At 44.7% G+C, this 13,373-nt stretch overlaps 1 protein-coding gene across 1 annotated transcript; it reads right to left on the bottom strand.

The window, feature by feature from the left end:
* Positions 1–1,183: 1,183 nt before the first annotated feature.
* Positions 1,184–12,171, bottom strand: CCKAR (cholecystokinin A receptor). The gene is made up of 5 exons (XM_008513790.2): positions 11,838–12,171; positions 10,909–11,160; positions 7,494–7,755; positions 5,503–5,630; positions 1,184–4,749 (listed from the first exon to the last, which is right to left on the bottom strand). Exons 1-5 carry the CDS (start codon positions 11,947–11,949, stop codon positions 4,217–4,219), a joined length of 1,287 nt encoding a protein of 428 aa, XP_008512012.1. The 5' UTR covers positions 11,950–12,171; the 3' UTR covers positions 1,184–4,216.
* Positions 12,172–13,373: the final 1,202 nt, after the last annotated feature.

Genomic DNA, 13,373 nt, shown 5'->3' with positions numbered 1-13,373 from the left:
GGGGCTGGCTGTGGGAGCAGGGTTAGGAACCTGCAATCTATGTTCCACTTGGGGGTGGCTAGGAAGCCAGAGGGGCCAGAGATATCCAACGCAAGGAAGCCAAAGGAGGGAGCAGCTCCACTGGAGCTGAGACACTCCAGGGGTCCTGCTGGAGAGCAATGGGTGGGAGGGAAGAGCTGAGGGGCCCTGTGGGCTTCAGTAAGGTTTATCAGCCCTAGGGAGTGAGTAGAGCATTTAGCATGGATTAAGATGTGGTGATGGTTTTTGACTGTTCTCCTTAAAGGGTAGGGAGGAGCCTGTGAAGGGATACCACAGACCAGTGGTTCCCAACCTTGCCCCCCGTTTTTATTGTTAAAAAACACATAACATTGGGGCCAGCCCAGTGGCTCAACACTTAAGTGCGCATGTTCCACTTTGGTGGCCCGGGGTCCACCGGTTCAGATCCCGGGTGCAGACCTTCGCACCGCTTGGCAAGCCATGCTGTAAAAGGTGTCCCACGTATAAAGTAGAGGAAGATGGGCAGGGATGTTAACTCAGGGCTAGTCTTCCTCAGCAAAAAGAGGAGGATTGGTGGCAGATGTTAACTCAGGGCTAAACTTCCTCGCACACACAAAAAAATTTTAAAAATAAATTTAAAAAACCATGTAATGTGAAACTTACCATTTTTACCATTTTTAATTATACAATTCAGTAGTGTCAAGTATATTCACATTGTTGTGCAACAGATCTCTAGAACTTTTTCATCTTGTAACACTGAAACTCTGTATAATGCTAATTCTCCGTCCTCCCTTCTCTAGCCCTTGGTAACCACCTTTCCACTTTCTGTTTTGATGAGTTTGACTACTTTAGAGACTTCATATGAGTGGAATCATACAGTATTTGTCTGCTTCAAGGCTTGTTTATCGGTATCTTCACACTGTTCACAGGCACAACACCCTCCCATTAGTAACATCTCCAATCACGCACACACACACACACACACACACACACAGGAGGAGACAAAAAGGGGAGGGAGAGACACCAGCAAATGCTCACACGGCTGAATTTTGGGTGGGGATACATATAGAGTTGGAAAAAGCCCTCTAGAAATTCTGATACCTTCCCCGACTCCCAAGATTGCCCCCCTTGTTGAGAATCACTGCTGTGGATGGAAAGAGAGTCCCCGAAAGCACAGGAGGCAGAGGAGAAGTCAGTCACAACATTTATTGAGCACTCACAGCGTGCAGACTATGGGGCAAAACTACAGCGGAGGTTCAACAGCTATTGTCACTTGCCTCGTGAAGATTACATTTTAACTGAATGGAGGGGATAGCTGTTAAGCGGATGTGAACACGTGTAACCAACCACATGGGTACATGCACTGCTCATTCACTGCTGCAAGTTTATTATGGGCGATCACCACAGTCACTAGGGCCCGAGAAGCCGTGGGGACACGTGGTTTAAATACAGATCGAAGACACATTCCTGTACTCTGTGGTGAGTAGAAGCTACCAGAAGGCACTCAAAAATACCAGAAACTTGGTAAATCTGCTTTTTTAACTCAACTGGCCGCTTGATTTTGAATTCAGATGAATAACCCTCTTTAACATGAAATAAACACAGTTGACTCAACACAGCACTAGAACAGCTTTATGTTAAAAAAAATTTTTTTTAAGTAAACTCAGCCTGTTGATAGTACCAATCCCAAAGTTCAGGCATAGATTCTGAAAATTAATAGTGTTTTTCTTCTTTTTTAACAAAGCTTCCATTATGTGAAAGAGCGTCCAATAAATTTAGTGAACAGCGGCATTTTACTGCTCTATATCTGGGAAATCTTGTTTATATTTTTATATGCTTTTTGAACTATTTTAAAGTATGGGGCTGCTGGATAAAATACAGGACATATTTTAGTGCATGGGATATACTCATACTAAAAACATTATTTGTTGTTTAGCTGAAATTAGAATTTAATGGGACATCCTGTATTTTATTTGCTAAAGCTGCCAACCTTATTTTTAGATTAATGCACCTTTGAAACTTCCAGAGGTTCCAATAATGGGGGGCCTAATTTATTTTCATTTTTATGCTACCTCTGTCAGAGGCAAAGTCTTCTTCTGGCAAGAAAATTGTAGATTTTGTAGCATTTTTTCAAATATTGGAGAAGCTTTTATTTCTGACACCTTTCTCATTACCATTTTGGCAGTGTGTGTTTTAGTTGAATTTTTACCTTGAAATCTTTGGCCGAGATGACTGGTTATAAATATTAACACTACATTGCAGTCTGAGCAATAGAAAAACTAACATCTAGATGGAAAAGTCCCCCGTCGTAAATGGCCACGTCCTCAATAATTTCTTGTCTGTTTCTACATGACCATTTTCCCCCTAAAAATCAAACGGGGACATTCACATCTTGTTAAATTACATGACGTCCCTCCCCTATTCTTGATCACTTCTTGCCACTGCCCTCCCTGTCCCCCTTCCACATTGATTTGTTTCGATAATTGAAATCACTGGCCCTGGTACACCACCAAGAGTGTCAGGCCTGGGTCAACGGGTGGTCACAGCCCCACAAAAACAAGAAAAAGAAAAGCTCACCTGTCAGATACTTGGAGGCAAACAAGCTATGAACTTTGTTTGTTTTTACTTCCTACGCTTGCATGAAACTGCTTCTGGGGCCTGCCTCATGGCTGAGTGTGTTAAGTTTGTGCACTCCACTTCGGCAGCCTGGGATTCACCAGTTTGGATCCTGGGTGCAGACCTACACACTGCTCATCAGGCCATGCTGTGGTGGTGTCCCACACAGAAGAACTAGAATGACCTACAACAATGATATACAACTATGTACTGGGGCTTTGAGGAGGGAAAAAAAAAAAGGAAGTTTGGCAACAGATGTTAGCTCAGGGCCACTCTTCCTCAATAAAAAAAAAAGAAAGAAAATAAGACAAAAAAAGAAAGAAATGTACTTCCTGGTATCTAAATGTACAACTCATGTCCTATTTTAAATTGTGATTTCTAAATTAGAAGAGAGAGATTTCAAGACTGATTTTGCAAAGAAAATAAGTTCATATGAAACTCCAGGTGCTGTGAAGGAATGTAACATGGTAAGATCTGCTGAATTCCAACATCAATTCACTATCCTCTTTTTCTTTTTTAAAACACACCAAAGACCATACTTATATGTAATGAACATACTTATATGTTCGGTTTACATATATAAATAAAATCAATACAATTATTAACAAATCCATAGATTATATTTAATGCATAGACAGCTTTGACATCCAAAAGTTATTTGTTAATTGAGTCTGCATCTGCCAGTTTTCATTCTGGGCCTGACTACACACATTCCCACCCTTGGCTAGGTGCACACAGGTTACAACTCTCCTTTGTACCTAGAGATCTTTCTGGAAAACAGAAAGTGCCAGATGAGTATGAGAAATTAAGTTGAGGCAAAGAAGCCAAGGGATTTCATATCACCCCATAAAGGTGGAGTTAAGCAATACATATTAAAGTAGGAAAACATATGTCTATGCACATTCTGGCACTTAACGTTCCTTGTAGTAAGACAGCATTGCATCCAGCTATTTGCCTTGTAATCTTTGTTATGCTTAAAAATGTAAGTGCCAAATTCCATCTTTGAGACAACCTTCCTTACGCTATTCTGATGACGACATAAACGATGTCTCTGAATGTCCTTGACTGACCTCAAGAAGAAAAAGTCAAGCTGTTCTCTTACTACAGAAAATGGCCAGAAGAGGGTTTGCTTTGTTTTCCCTCTTGTGGTCATGATGAGGGGGGTGGCTCCAGAATGTACACGGCAGAGTGATAGAGTCCCCAGGGACAAAGCAGTGTCCACAATTCTGCATCAGCAGAAGAAGCAGAGCATAGACGTGTGTCATTATGGGGAGTGAGAGCTCACCTTGGATGTTCTAGAAGCTTCTAAAGCTCAGTAAGTTCCACATACCCATTTGAACATGTGCTTGGCGATTACATTTACAGCATGGTGAATGTTCTTGAAAATTTCCTGCCTTTAACTGCCTGGAAACCAAGTCATGGCCCCACCCTCATAGTGTTTCACAGGAACATGAAGGATGAAAGGCAGACAGTGAGTAGTTCTCACTGGAAATGGAGACTTCCTTCTCCTTCACTTCCTGCCTCCTCCTACTCCTGCTTTCTTCTTCTTTTCCTCCTCCCACAGTCCCCTTCCTTCCTTCTGCACTGGAGGGCAGGGGACAGCTCACAGGGGTGGGGCAGAGGTACTCATATGGCTGTATGAGTACCTGGACAGAGAGGCCCTTGTGGTCCTGCCTTCCTCCTCCTCGCCCACCTCTCCTCTCACCCCTGGAGGGCCAGGGTTGGGGCAGCAGGGGAAGGTGGCCATGAAGCCGAGGCGGAACCGTTTGTTCATGAAGCAGTAGATGATGGGGTTGACGCAGGAGGAGGTGTAAGAGAGCAGGAGGATGAAGGAAATGGGGGTCCCTGAGAGGCGGCGCTCGGCAGAGGCGGGGTCATAGGCCCGCCAGGCATTGGCGCTGAAGATGGGCATCCAGCACAGGAAGAAGAGGACCACGATGACCATGAGCATGCGGATCACCCGCTTCTTGGCCATCAGGTTGGCTGCTGAGCTGCTGCTCCTGATGCGGTTGACCCTGCTGCTGCTGCTGGCGGTGGACAGCTGCTGAAGCTCCAGCTTCCTTGGGTGCTTGGACTTCTGCAGGTAGCACCCGTCACTGTCCTCGTATCTGCTGCTGCTGGTGCTCAGTTTCCTTTCTGGGTGGGCAAGTGACATCACTTATTGGTGGGGATGGGTCATGCCAGGCAGAAGGCATGGAACCCCTGCGCCCCTCCATCGAGTGGGCCAAACCAAACTTGAACTGGAGAACTGGGCGGGGAACCTTGGCCCTGCACTGATATGAAGAAGTCCTTTCCTTCAAATAAAAAGCTACTTAAAACCAATAAAATAACGTATAATATATGATATACATAATGTATTATAATAAAAGAATATTTTATGTATGTAGATTATAAGGATAAAAACTGAATGAAGGGGTGGAGTGAGGTGGGAAAAGAGTTATGTCCACGAGGGTGTTGGGGCCAATTTTAGCAGCTAGTGGATTGTCATGAATGGACAAAGAGGGAGTCTTTGCAGCGACTGCAATGTGACAATGAAAGGGAGGAGGAAGGATGCGCACTGGGATTACAATTAGCTTTGGTTGCTGGAGGAGGTCTATTTGAATGCAACATTACAGAAAGTCTGGGGCACATGGGCCCTCAGCTTGTAATTGGGTTATGTGTGTATTATCTCATTTTATTCCACTCAGCGCCCCTTAGAGAGGAATGATTTCTCCATTTTACAGATGAGGCAATAGAGACACTAAGTCTCATGATGGTGCCTTATGACACAGAGTCTCCTAAGAATACTTTTGAGAATTTCCAGTGTACGCTCTGGGTGTATCTATGTAAGTTTTAGGAAACAAGCTGTTGTGACATCCTGGCATAAACATACAGCCAAAAGATACTCACCTCGAGCAGACTTCTTCTGGCTGGCGTCAAATCTTATTCCTTGGTAAAGTTCCACAGAGATCAACCCATAGGCCACCATCATCACGATTCCAGGAATAAGAAAGAGGATGAGTAACAGGAACGTGTGCCTAATAAGATGAAAACAAATCCATAACCAGCAACTCCGGTATTTCAGACTCACATGAGGTGGAATAAATAGGGTTCATCTCCATTTTAACTGATCAGAGCAAACACGTTAATTACTGGTATTTAACATCTTTGGGAAGTCTACGTCTGGAGATTCATCATTAGAAGTTGTTTACTTCTTTTCTTTTTTCCAGATAAGGTCTCTTATGAGGGACTAGTTAAATTGGAAAAGTTCGATGTAATTCAGTGTCTAAAACAAGTCTACATGTAAAACTAATGAGAACTTAAAAAAACCGAAACAGTAAGAGTATGTGAATTATATCTCAATAAAGCTGTCACCAAAATAATGATAAGAATAATAAATACAAGACCTTACATTCATTGAAGATTTATTAAATATGCTACACAATAGGCTAAGAATTTCACATATATATATATATATATATATATATTTATATATCTGACTACATTTAACTCCCATAATAACCTTTGAGGAAGGTACTAGTATCACAATACCTATTTTACAGAAGAGGAAACTGAGAATGAAAGAGATTAAATAATTTGTTCAGAGTCACACAGCTAGGGACAATGGTGGGATTTGAACCCAAGCAATATGATTCTAGAACCTATGATCTTAAGCATCACACTACACCGTTTGTTGGCTTTATAACAACAGAATCATCAAATGCGTAGGTAGGAATGATGGAGAAACCTCCTTGGTTTTGCAAACTATGGCATTCGGGCTGTTTCTGACCCACTGGCACAGTGGCACGCTCGTTTTAGTGCCTGGCAGGGCAGAGCTATGCTCTCTCTAAACATGCCAAGTTCCTGAAGTCGCGCAGCCTTCTCCTTTATGAGCCTGGCCCCTGAAGTCACTCTTGCAGTCTGGCACGTGTAAGGTTACACAATTAGACCATAAAATTGTCAGAGGTTCATGGTGGCTGGGCCATTGTTCATTTCAGTTGGATGTGTTTTGATAAGATTTCAAGTCTTGGATATGTCCCTCTCATTTGCAGCATAATTCTTTTTTTGTCTGTGTTGCTTGGTTGAAATAAAAAAGGAAGGCAAAGAAAGCAGTGATTATCTCAGTTCGGAGTCTTCTTGAATGTCTAGCTTCCTGCTTTTCAAACATGCTTGGAATTAGTAAACATAATACCCTGCATTTGTGTAGCCTTTTTTAGATGCTTAATGACATTTTCTTACATGTACTCTCATTTGAATCTGACAGCTACCCAATGAGGCAGGTGAAAGATATCCATACTATTAAAATCCTTGTACAGACAAAGAACCTGAACCCCAGAAGGGTTACATGAACTTGTCCAACGTCCCCCAGCGAGGAAGCAAAGAAACAGCTGTTAGAATCTTGCCTTGTTATTTCTCGCCAAGTGCTCTGTGCAAATATCATAGCTGCAGCTCTAAGAAAAACCACAGGGATTTGGGACTCAGCCTCTGCTGTCTTCAATTCTTAGGAAATCGTAGCCCTCCAAATCATCTGGCCGAGGCCCCCACTAGACCATCCAGAAGCATCAGAGGCCCTGTCTCTTCTAGGTTTGTGACCCTGAGCAACTCACTTAACCTCGGCATGTCTCAGTTTCCTCATCTGGAAGATGGGGACAATAACAGTCCCTGCCCTATAGGGTTTTGAGAGGATGAGCTGGATTAACATACGGATGACATTTAACGCAGAGCTCTCTAAGTGTTTCCTGTCACTGTGGTCCTAGAAAGAGGTGATCCTTGTCAAAGTGATCCTTGTCAAAGTCTCCAGAAAACTGGTCTCTCAGCCACTCTGGACCATACGTTCCAGTTTTTATCAAAACTGCAAAGTTATATCAAGTTGTGTTAAACAAATGAACAGCACCCCTTACCAGGACTGCCGCAGAACATCATTTGGCAGTAGGAAGCGGCACATATTCGCGGTCTGGTTGTTACTTTTGGTAAAAGGCACCAAGTTGCTGTAAATGGGGTACGGAGTCATGATGGTGAAGGAGAGGCACCAGGTTGCGGCAATCACCTTCAGAGCGTGGGATTTTGTCTGCCAGACCCGGGACTGCAAGGGTTTGCAGATCGCACTGTATCTCTCCAGAGATATGGCGACCAGATTAAAGGTGGATACACTCACAGAGGTGCCTGGGAAAGGAACAAAGAAGGCGGTTATGTCGGCTCTGAGATCCAGCGTTTATTTGCACATGAGCTTAAGCACATCTGACCTGCATGGGCTTCATATCAAAGGAAAACACTCAAGAGGGCAAAGAAATATTGTGTATGTATATTTTTTAAAAAGGGGTTAGCTCCAGCTTTCTTCCCAAAAGGATTTCAGGCAGTTAAAGGAATGTATTTGCAAATACATGTTATTGCCAATTTTTTGATAAGCTTGTTGAACTTTGATTACAACCTAATTCCTTCTTAGGTTGCAGGTGCTTGTTAATTAATGACCAAGGGGATGAAATATGTTCCTACTCCACAGCAGACGAGTTTGAGTAACCCCTAGAAAAGCTCTAATTTTGAACATGGTGTGCATAGTTAGGCTGACCTTATAACCTAAGTCGCAAGGGCTGTGGCCCCGGAAGGTCACTGGGGTCTGAGCTGAGGGCATTCAAACTTCCTGAAAATTTCTAGTACAGACTGTTTTCTTAAGAGTGAAACATTCTAACTTTCGAAATACAGTTTATTGAAAAAACACACAGTCAAACGATGAAGGGGGAAATGTCCACACTGTGACTAACGGTTTCTCTGGGTCGGAGGACCAGGCTCTTCCTTCTCATTCTCTTCGCTTTTCTGTATTTTGTAGAATGAGCAGGCATTATCAGTGAGAAAGACATCAAAACACCTCACTTAAAACGATGGACTTAGGCATAGCCAGACAAGCTTAATTCTCCTTAATTCTTGTATTTTGTGTGTGTATACTTGTTATAATGTCTTTTTCCCTTAACATTCCCTTTAATTCTTCGTCCATGAATTCTGTCAATTCTTCTGATTCTCTCTTGCCATGATTTCTTAAACCTTAGAATTAATCTAAGTTTGGGAGTAGAAGTTCTTAGCCTGAGGTCTTTCATGGATATAAATTAATTCTCTGAACTGATGTATAAAATCCTTCTTTTTCTAGGGAGAATATCCATAGTATTCCTTACAGACTTAAAGAAATCTATAATCCCAAAACCACTAAGTAAAAACTCATGTTCTGAGACAGGGTTTGCTGCGTTTTACTGGACTTTAAGGAGTTGATGACATTTAGATTAGAGAGTCTAGCCCCAAACTCCTCAGAGTCAAGTCTATGTAACGGGTCTGTAATTATCAACCCACCATCAGGCAAACACTGCTTTTTTTTTCCTTTTTTGAGTGTATGTTAGGAATTTAATGAATGTTAACTTAAGAATAGCATCAAGGAGAACACAAAATGAGGGAAGAATTGAAATCACTGGAATCAGAAATCCACCGAGCGGCTGCCCGATGGCGCAGTGGTTAAGTAGACACATTCTGCTTTGGTGGCCCGGGGTTTGCCGGTTCAGATCCCGGGTGCGGACCTACGCACCGCTTAGCAAGCCATGCTGTGGCAGGCATCCCACATACAAAGTAGGGGAAGATGAGCAAGGATGTTAGCCCAGGGCTAGTCTTCCTCAAAAAAAGAGAAAGAAATCCACTGAAGCCATTGTGGTCTTGCAAACACTTTTCAGAATTCTCTTGCTTTTCATTTTAGCCATTTTTAAAACTATTTTTCTATTGAAGTGAAATTCACATAACATAAAGTTAACCATTTTAAAGCAAACAATTCTGTGATGTTTAGCACATGCACAATGTTGTGCAACCGCACAAGCAGTCGTTTTACGTCTCCTTTTGCAGACCCTGGTTAAGATTCTGAAATCACATTATTGTAAGATACACGCGGATGGGTCTCGAAAGCCTAAAGCACTATGAAATGCTATTATTATGATGTTATTAAATACTAAGTGTTATTAATATTGCTTCGTTGTTTAACAATGATCCTTTTCATCTGTGAGTCCATCTTTATTTTCAGAGGACTGGGACACGGGCTGACACCTTCTGGGTTATTTGTGGGTGGCATGCAGACCAGTCATACCTCATCACTTTGTCAGAGCTGGATCCCGCTTCCTCCGTCGGGAGAAATAAAGGCTTTTAAAGCTTTCCGGACACTGAGGACTGCCCTAGCCCAGCTCAGCTCTGCATATTTTGCAAGGCTTAAGTCAGAACAAAAAACAGCTCCCCTTCATTTCCCTCCTCTCCTTCTCCCCGCAGCTAGCTCTCAGAACCGGCGAGGGACAAGGCAATTTGGCAGACAGAGGGGACCAAACGACATGTCTGTTCAGCTCAGGAGAGCCGAAGCAGTTGGCAAACTGAGGCAGTGTACTCACTCACCACTGAGGTGACTACCGACCTGGGTTCAGATCTCAGCTCTGTGGCTTACCACCTGTGTGTCCTTGGGCACATTATTAACCTCTCTGTGCCTCTGTTCTCTCCTGGGTGAGATAGGGAAGAATAACTGTATATACTTCATAGGGTGGTTGGGAGATAAATAAGATCATGGAAGTAAGAGCACTTATACAACATCTGGTACATAAAAAGTACGCCAAAATATTAGCTCTTGTGATTTTTATCACTGTCATTATCACTTTGATCGGGAAAGGCAGAGAACTACATATCTCAGTCAATCAGGGTCAGCTCAGCGAGTCACGGGCTCCAGGAGCAAATTCGGCTCCTCATCCAGCAGCAGAGGCCTCGCTCGCTCTCTGCCTGACTCGGTCCCAGCTCCTGGGGGAACAGGCTGGGAAGTGAATCCTGAGAAGGGAATCTAGAGCTGTAGTGAAACTGATTTTCTCAGAAACACACTTTTCCCTTGAAAAGCAAGAGCAACAACGGAAAGGCCCCTCTTCACCACCCTCGTGATCCCCCAAAACCATGACTTGAGTGGGTAGAGCTCAGAATACAATCAACAGCTTCCAGGGGGGGACAGAGCAGCTTTACCCCTCTTTCTTTCTAACAGAAGCAAGCAAAACCAACTGCTTCTGTGGTTTCTCATCAACTTATTCCACACTGAGAAACTGACCTGAGCAATGTATGACCGGGGTCCGACTTCTGGGAAGTTCTGAGGACTGACATACCGGAAAGCCAGCACTTGTGTCCTTGCACAGAGCGCTACACAGCCAGACGTTTTGGTTTTTTACACTCAGCAGGGGTCCTCCACTGAGGCTGTCAGGGGTTTGGGAAGGTCTGGGGCTGAGTGGGGTCTGGGGCAAGCTCCAGAAATAGTTACCAGCGGCAACTCACCCATGAAGTAGGTGGTGGTCTTGCAAACAGCACTCCCGAAGATGAAATCCTTGAGCAGGTTGGGGATGAGATTGAACGGCATGCAGAAGAGACAGAGCATGAGGTCGCTGACAGCCAGGGAGAGCAGGAAGATGTTGGTGACAGTTCTCATTCTCTTGTTCCGAATCAGCACCGTAATGACCAGTGTGTTTCCCAGCACGCTGAGCAGGAAGATCAAGGAATACAGGAGGATCTGTACCGCCGGCTGCCACTCTGCAAAGAGGAACAGGGACGAGACGGAGGCACGGAGGGTATGAGAGCAGAATGCTAAAACCTCAGCACATGAAGCGAGCAGTTATTTCCTGCCGATCGTTTTTTCAGGGGTGCACATCATGGAGCCCAACTACTCCCGTACTTACAATATTTTGCAGAAACAAACCGAGGAGAGCACGGAGTGATTCCGCGGCTCCTAAAAGATTGGTTTGTTAAAGGACCTCTCAGGGAGCCACTTTTTCTTAGGAACAAAGCTTCTCCAGTCAATAGTGATTGCTTGCTTTCTTAGCTGCCAAACATCATTGCACTTTAATCACTTCTTCACGCCGGATTTCCCCCGAGAAAAGGCAACAGCTAGACTGTGACAGTACGTTTTCTGCGATGCTTGTAAGTTCAAGCTTCGACACTTGTACTCCCTTCTTGTTACACCTCAGGTCCTCATCCCTGCTTTTGTCCCCCCAAGTCCTATGCATTAATCCCCACTCTCCCAGGAGAACAAGAAGAACATTTGACTCAGTTGTGCTTTTTGTTCTCTTATCCAAACTTCTGAACATATGACTTTTTCCAGCCCGGTCTCGTGAGAACTTTGTTCTATTTTCTCTATCAGCCTTGCCTTTGCTGACTTCTCCCTCAACTTAATAGTCGGCTGAACTGAAAGAGCAGTCTCTGACACCTACCTCTGGAAGGACGGGGCTCATTCAAGCAGGAGAGCGTCTCATTTTCCACCCCTAGTTCGCAAGGAGGAGGGATGTTGCTTCCATTCACAAGAAGGCTGTCATCTACGTCCATCCTTGCCTGCTGCTCTCACCCAGTGCTGGAGAGCTGGTGAGTGGCTCACTCTCGGCTCAGTCCTCTAACGACCAGAGAAGCTCCCAAATGCAACCTGTCGTGGAGGGGCAGGGCGGGAGCGAATCCCACGTGTGGGCTTTTTCAGCCATTCCTAAAGGCGACTGGTGTTCCCCCCACTCAGGCCAGCTGGGCAAGCCTTTGCACTCCTGTCTTGGAAAAGGCAGTGAATGCAAGCCAAGTCCACTCCACCTTCTAGGCCCACCCCTCCCACTCCTGTGCCAGCCTCAGGGCCCCGAGCACAGGCCGCCTGACTGCGAGTTAACCCTTCCCGGAGTGTCGCTGCTTTTACACACACGTGTGCACACGTAGTCACACACGTGCACAGACACAAACACACACGCTTCCCCAGTACCTCTCTTCTCTGTGTAGGAACCTGTCCCCATCCCAGACATACGGAGAATAAAGCCCCAACTGGCTGCGTGAGACAGGAACAATGAACACGGTAACAGATACGATAATGCAGACCATCAGGACTAAAGGACACGGAGCAACTGTGTTTCTACCTCCTTATATAAAAGCAATTAGTGCCTTTTTAGCTTTGGAACCATGCCCAGCAGTGTGTGTGGATACAACTGCTGGCTGGTTGTTAAGTTGTTACCAACCACGGTGTTATTTCTTGTGGTCTCTGCCCTTCTTCCCTGAAAGAAGGGGATACTTTTGAATATAGGTTCCTGGATCCTCATTACAAAAACAGTTAGTATGATTTTCCATTCATTCATTGACTCATTTGTTCACTCATTCAGCACATAGTCCTCGAGAGTCAGTCATTTCTCAGGCGCTTTTCTAGACACATAAGCAAATAATGAGCAAGATTTTGGATAGTGTTAAGCACCACGGAGGGGATAAAGCAGGGAAATGTGATGGAGAGGAACGGACTGGGGACGCTAATTTAGACGAGGTGGTCAAGAAAGGCTTCCCTGAGGAGGGGACCGTGATCTGAGACCTGGATGACAAGGAGGAAGAAGGCTTGTGAAGATCTGGGAAAAGTTTCTTCTAGGCAGGAGGCACAGTATTTTTGGCAGAAGTCACAGCAAGTGCAAAGGCCCTGAGGTGGGAATGAGCTTGGCCTGTTTGAGGAATGGATAGAAGTAGGAGTGAGTGAGGGACAAATGGTGGGTGGTGAGGTTAAAGAAGGGGATTAGCCCCGGGGTTTGGGTCTTCTGTGAAGCTCGGGGGTGCCGGAAATCCCCTCAATGCCCATTGCACAGATGGTCTCCTCAGTTCAGATCTCTGGGAAAGCAGATGACACAAGGGGACCTATGTTTGTGACATGCTTGGCTGGGCTGAGACTTGGTCTACTTGCCAGATACCTCTGGGGCCCCTTGTGTATGGACAACTCTCTCCGTTGACAGAGCTGCAGGCTG

Source organism: Equus przewalskii, chromosome 3 (assembly GCF_037783145.1).
Source record: "Equus przewalskii isolate Varuska chromosome 3, EquPr2, whole genome shotgun sequence".
NCBI lineage: Eukaryota > Metazoa > Chordata > Mammalia > Perissodactyla > Equidae > Equus > Equus przewalskii.
This window is presented reverse-complemented; position numbering and strand designations above follow the sequence as displayed.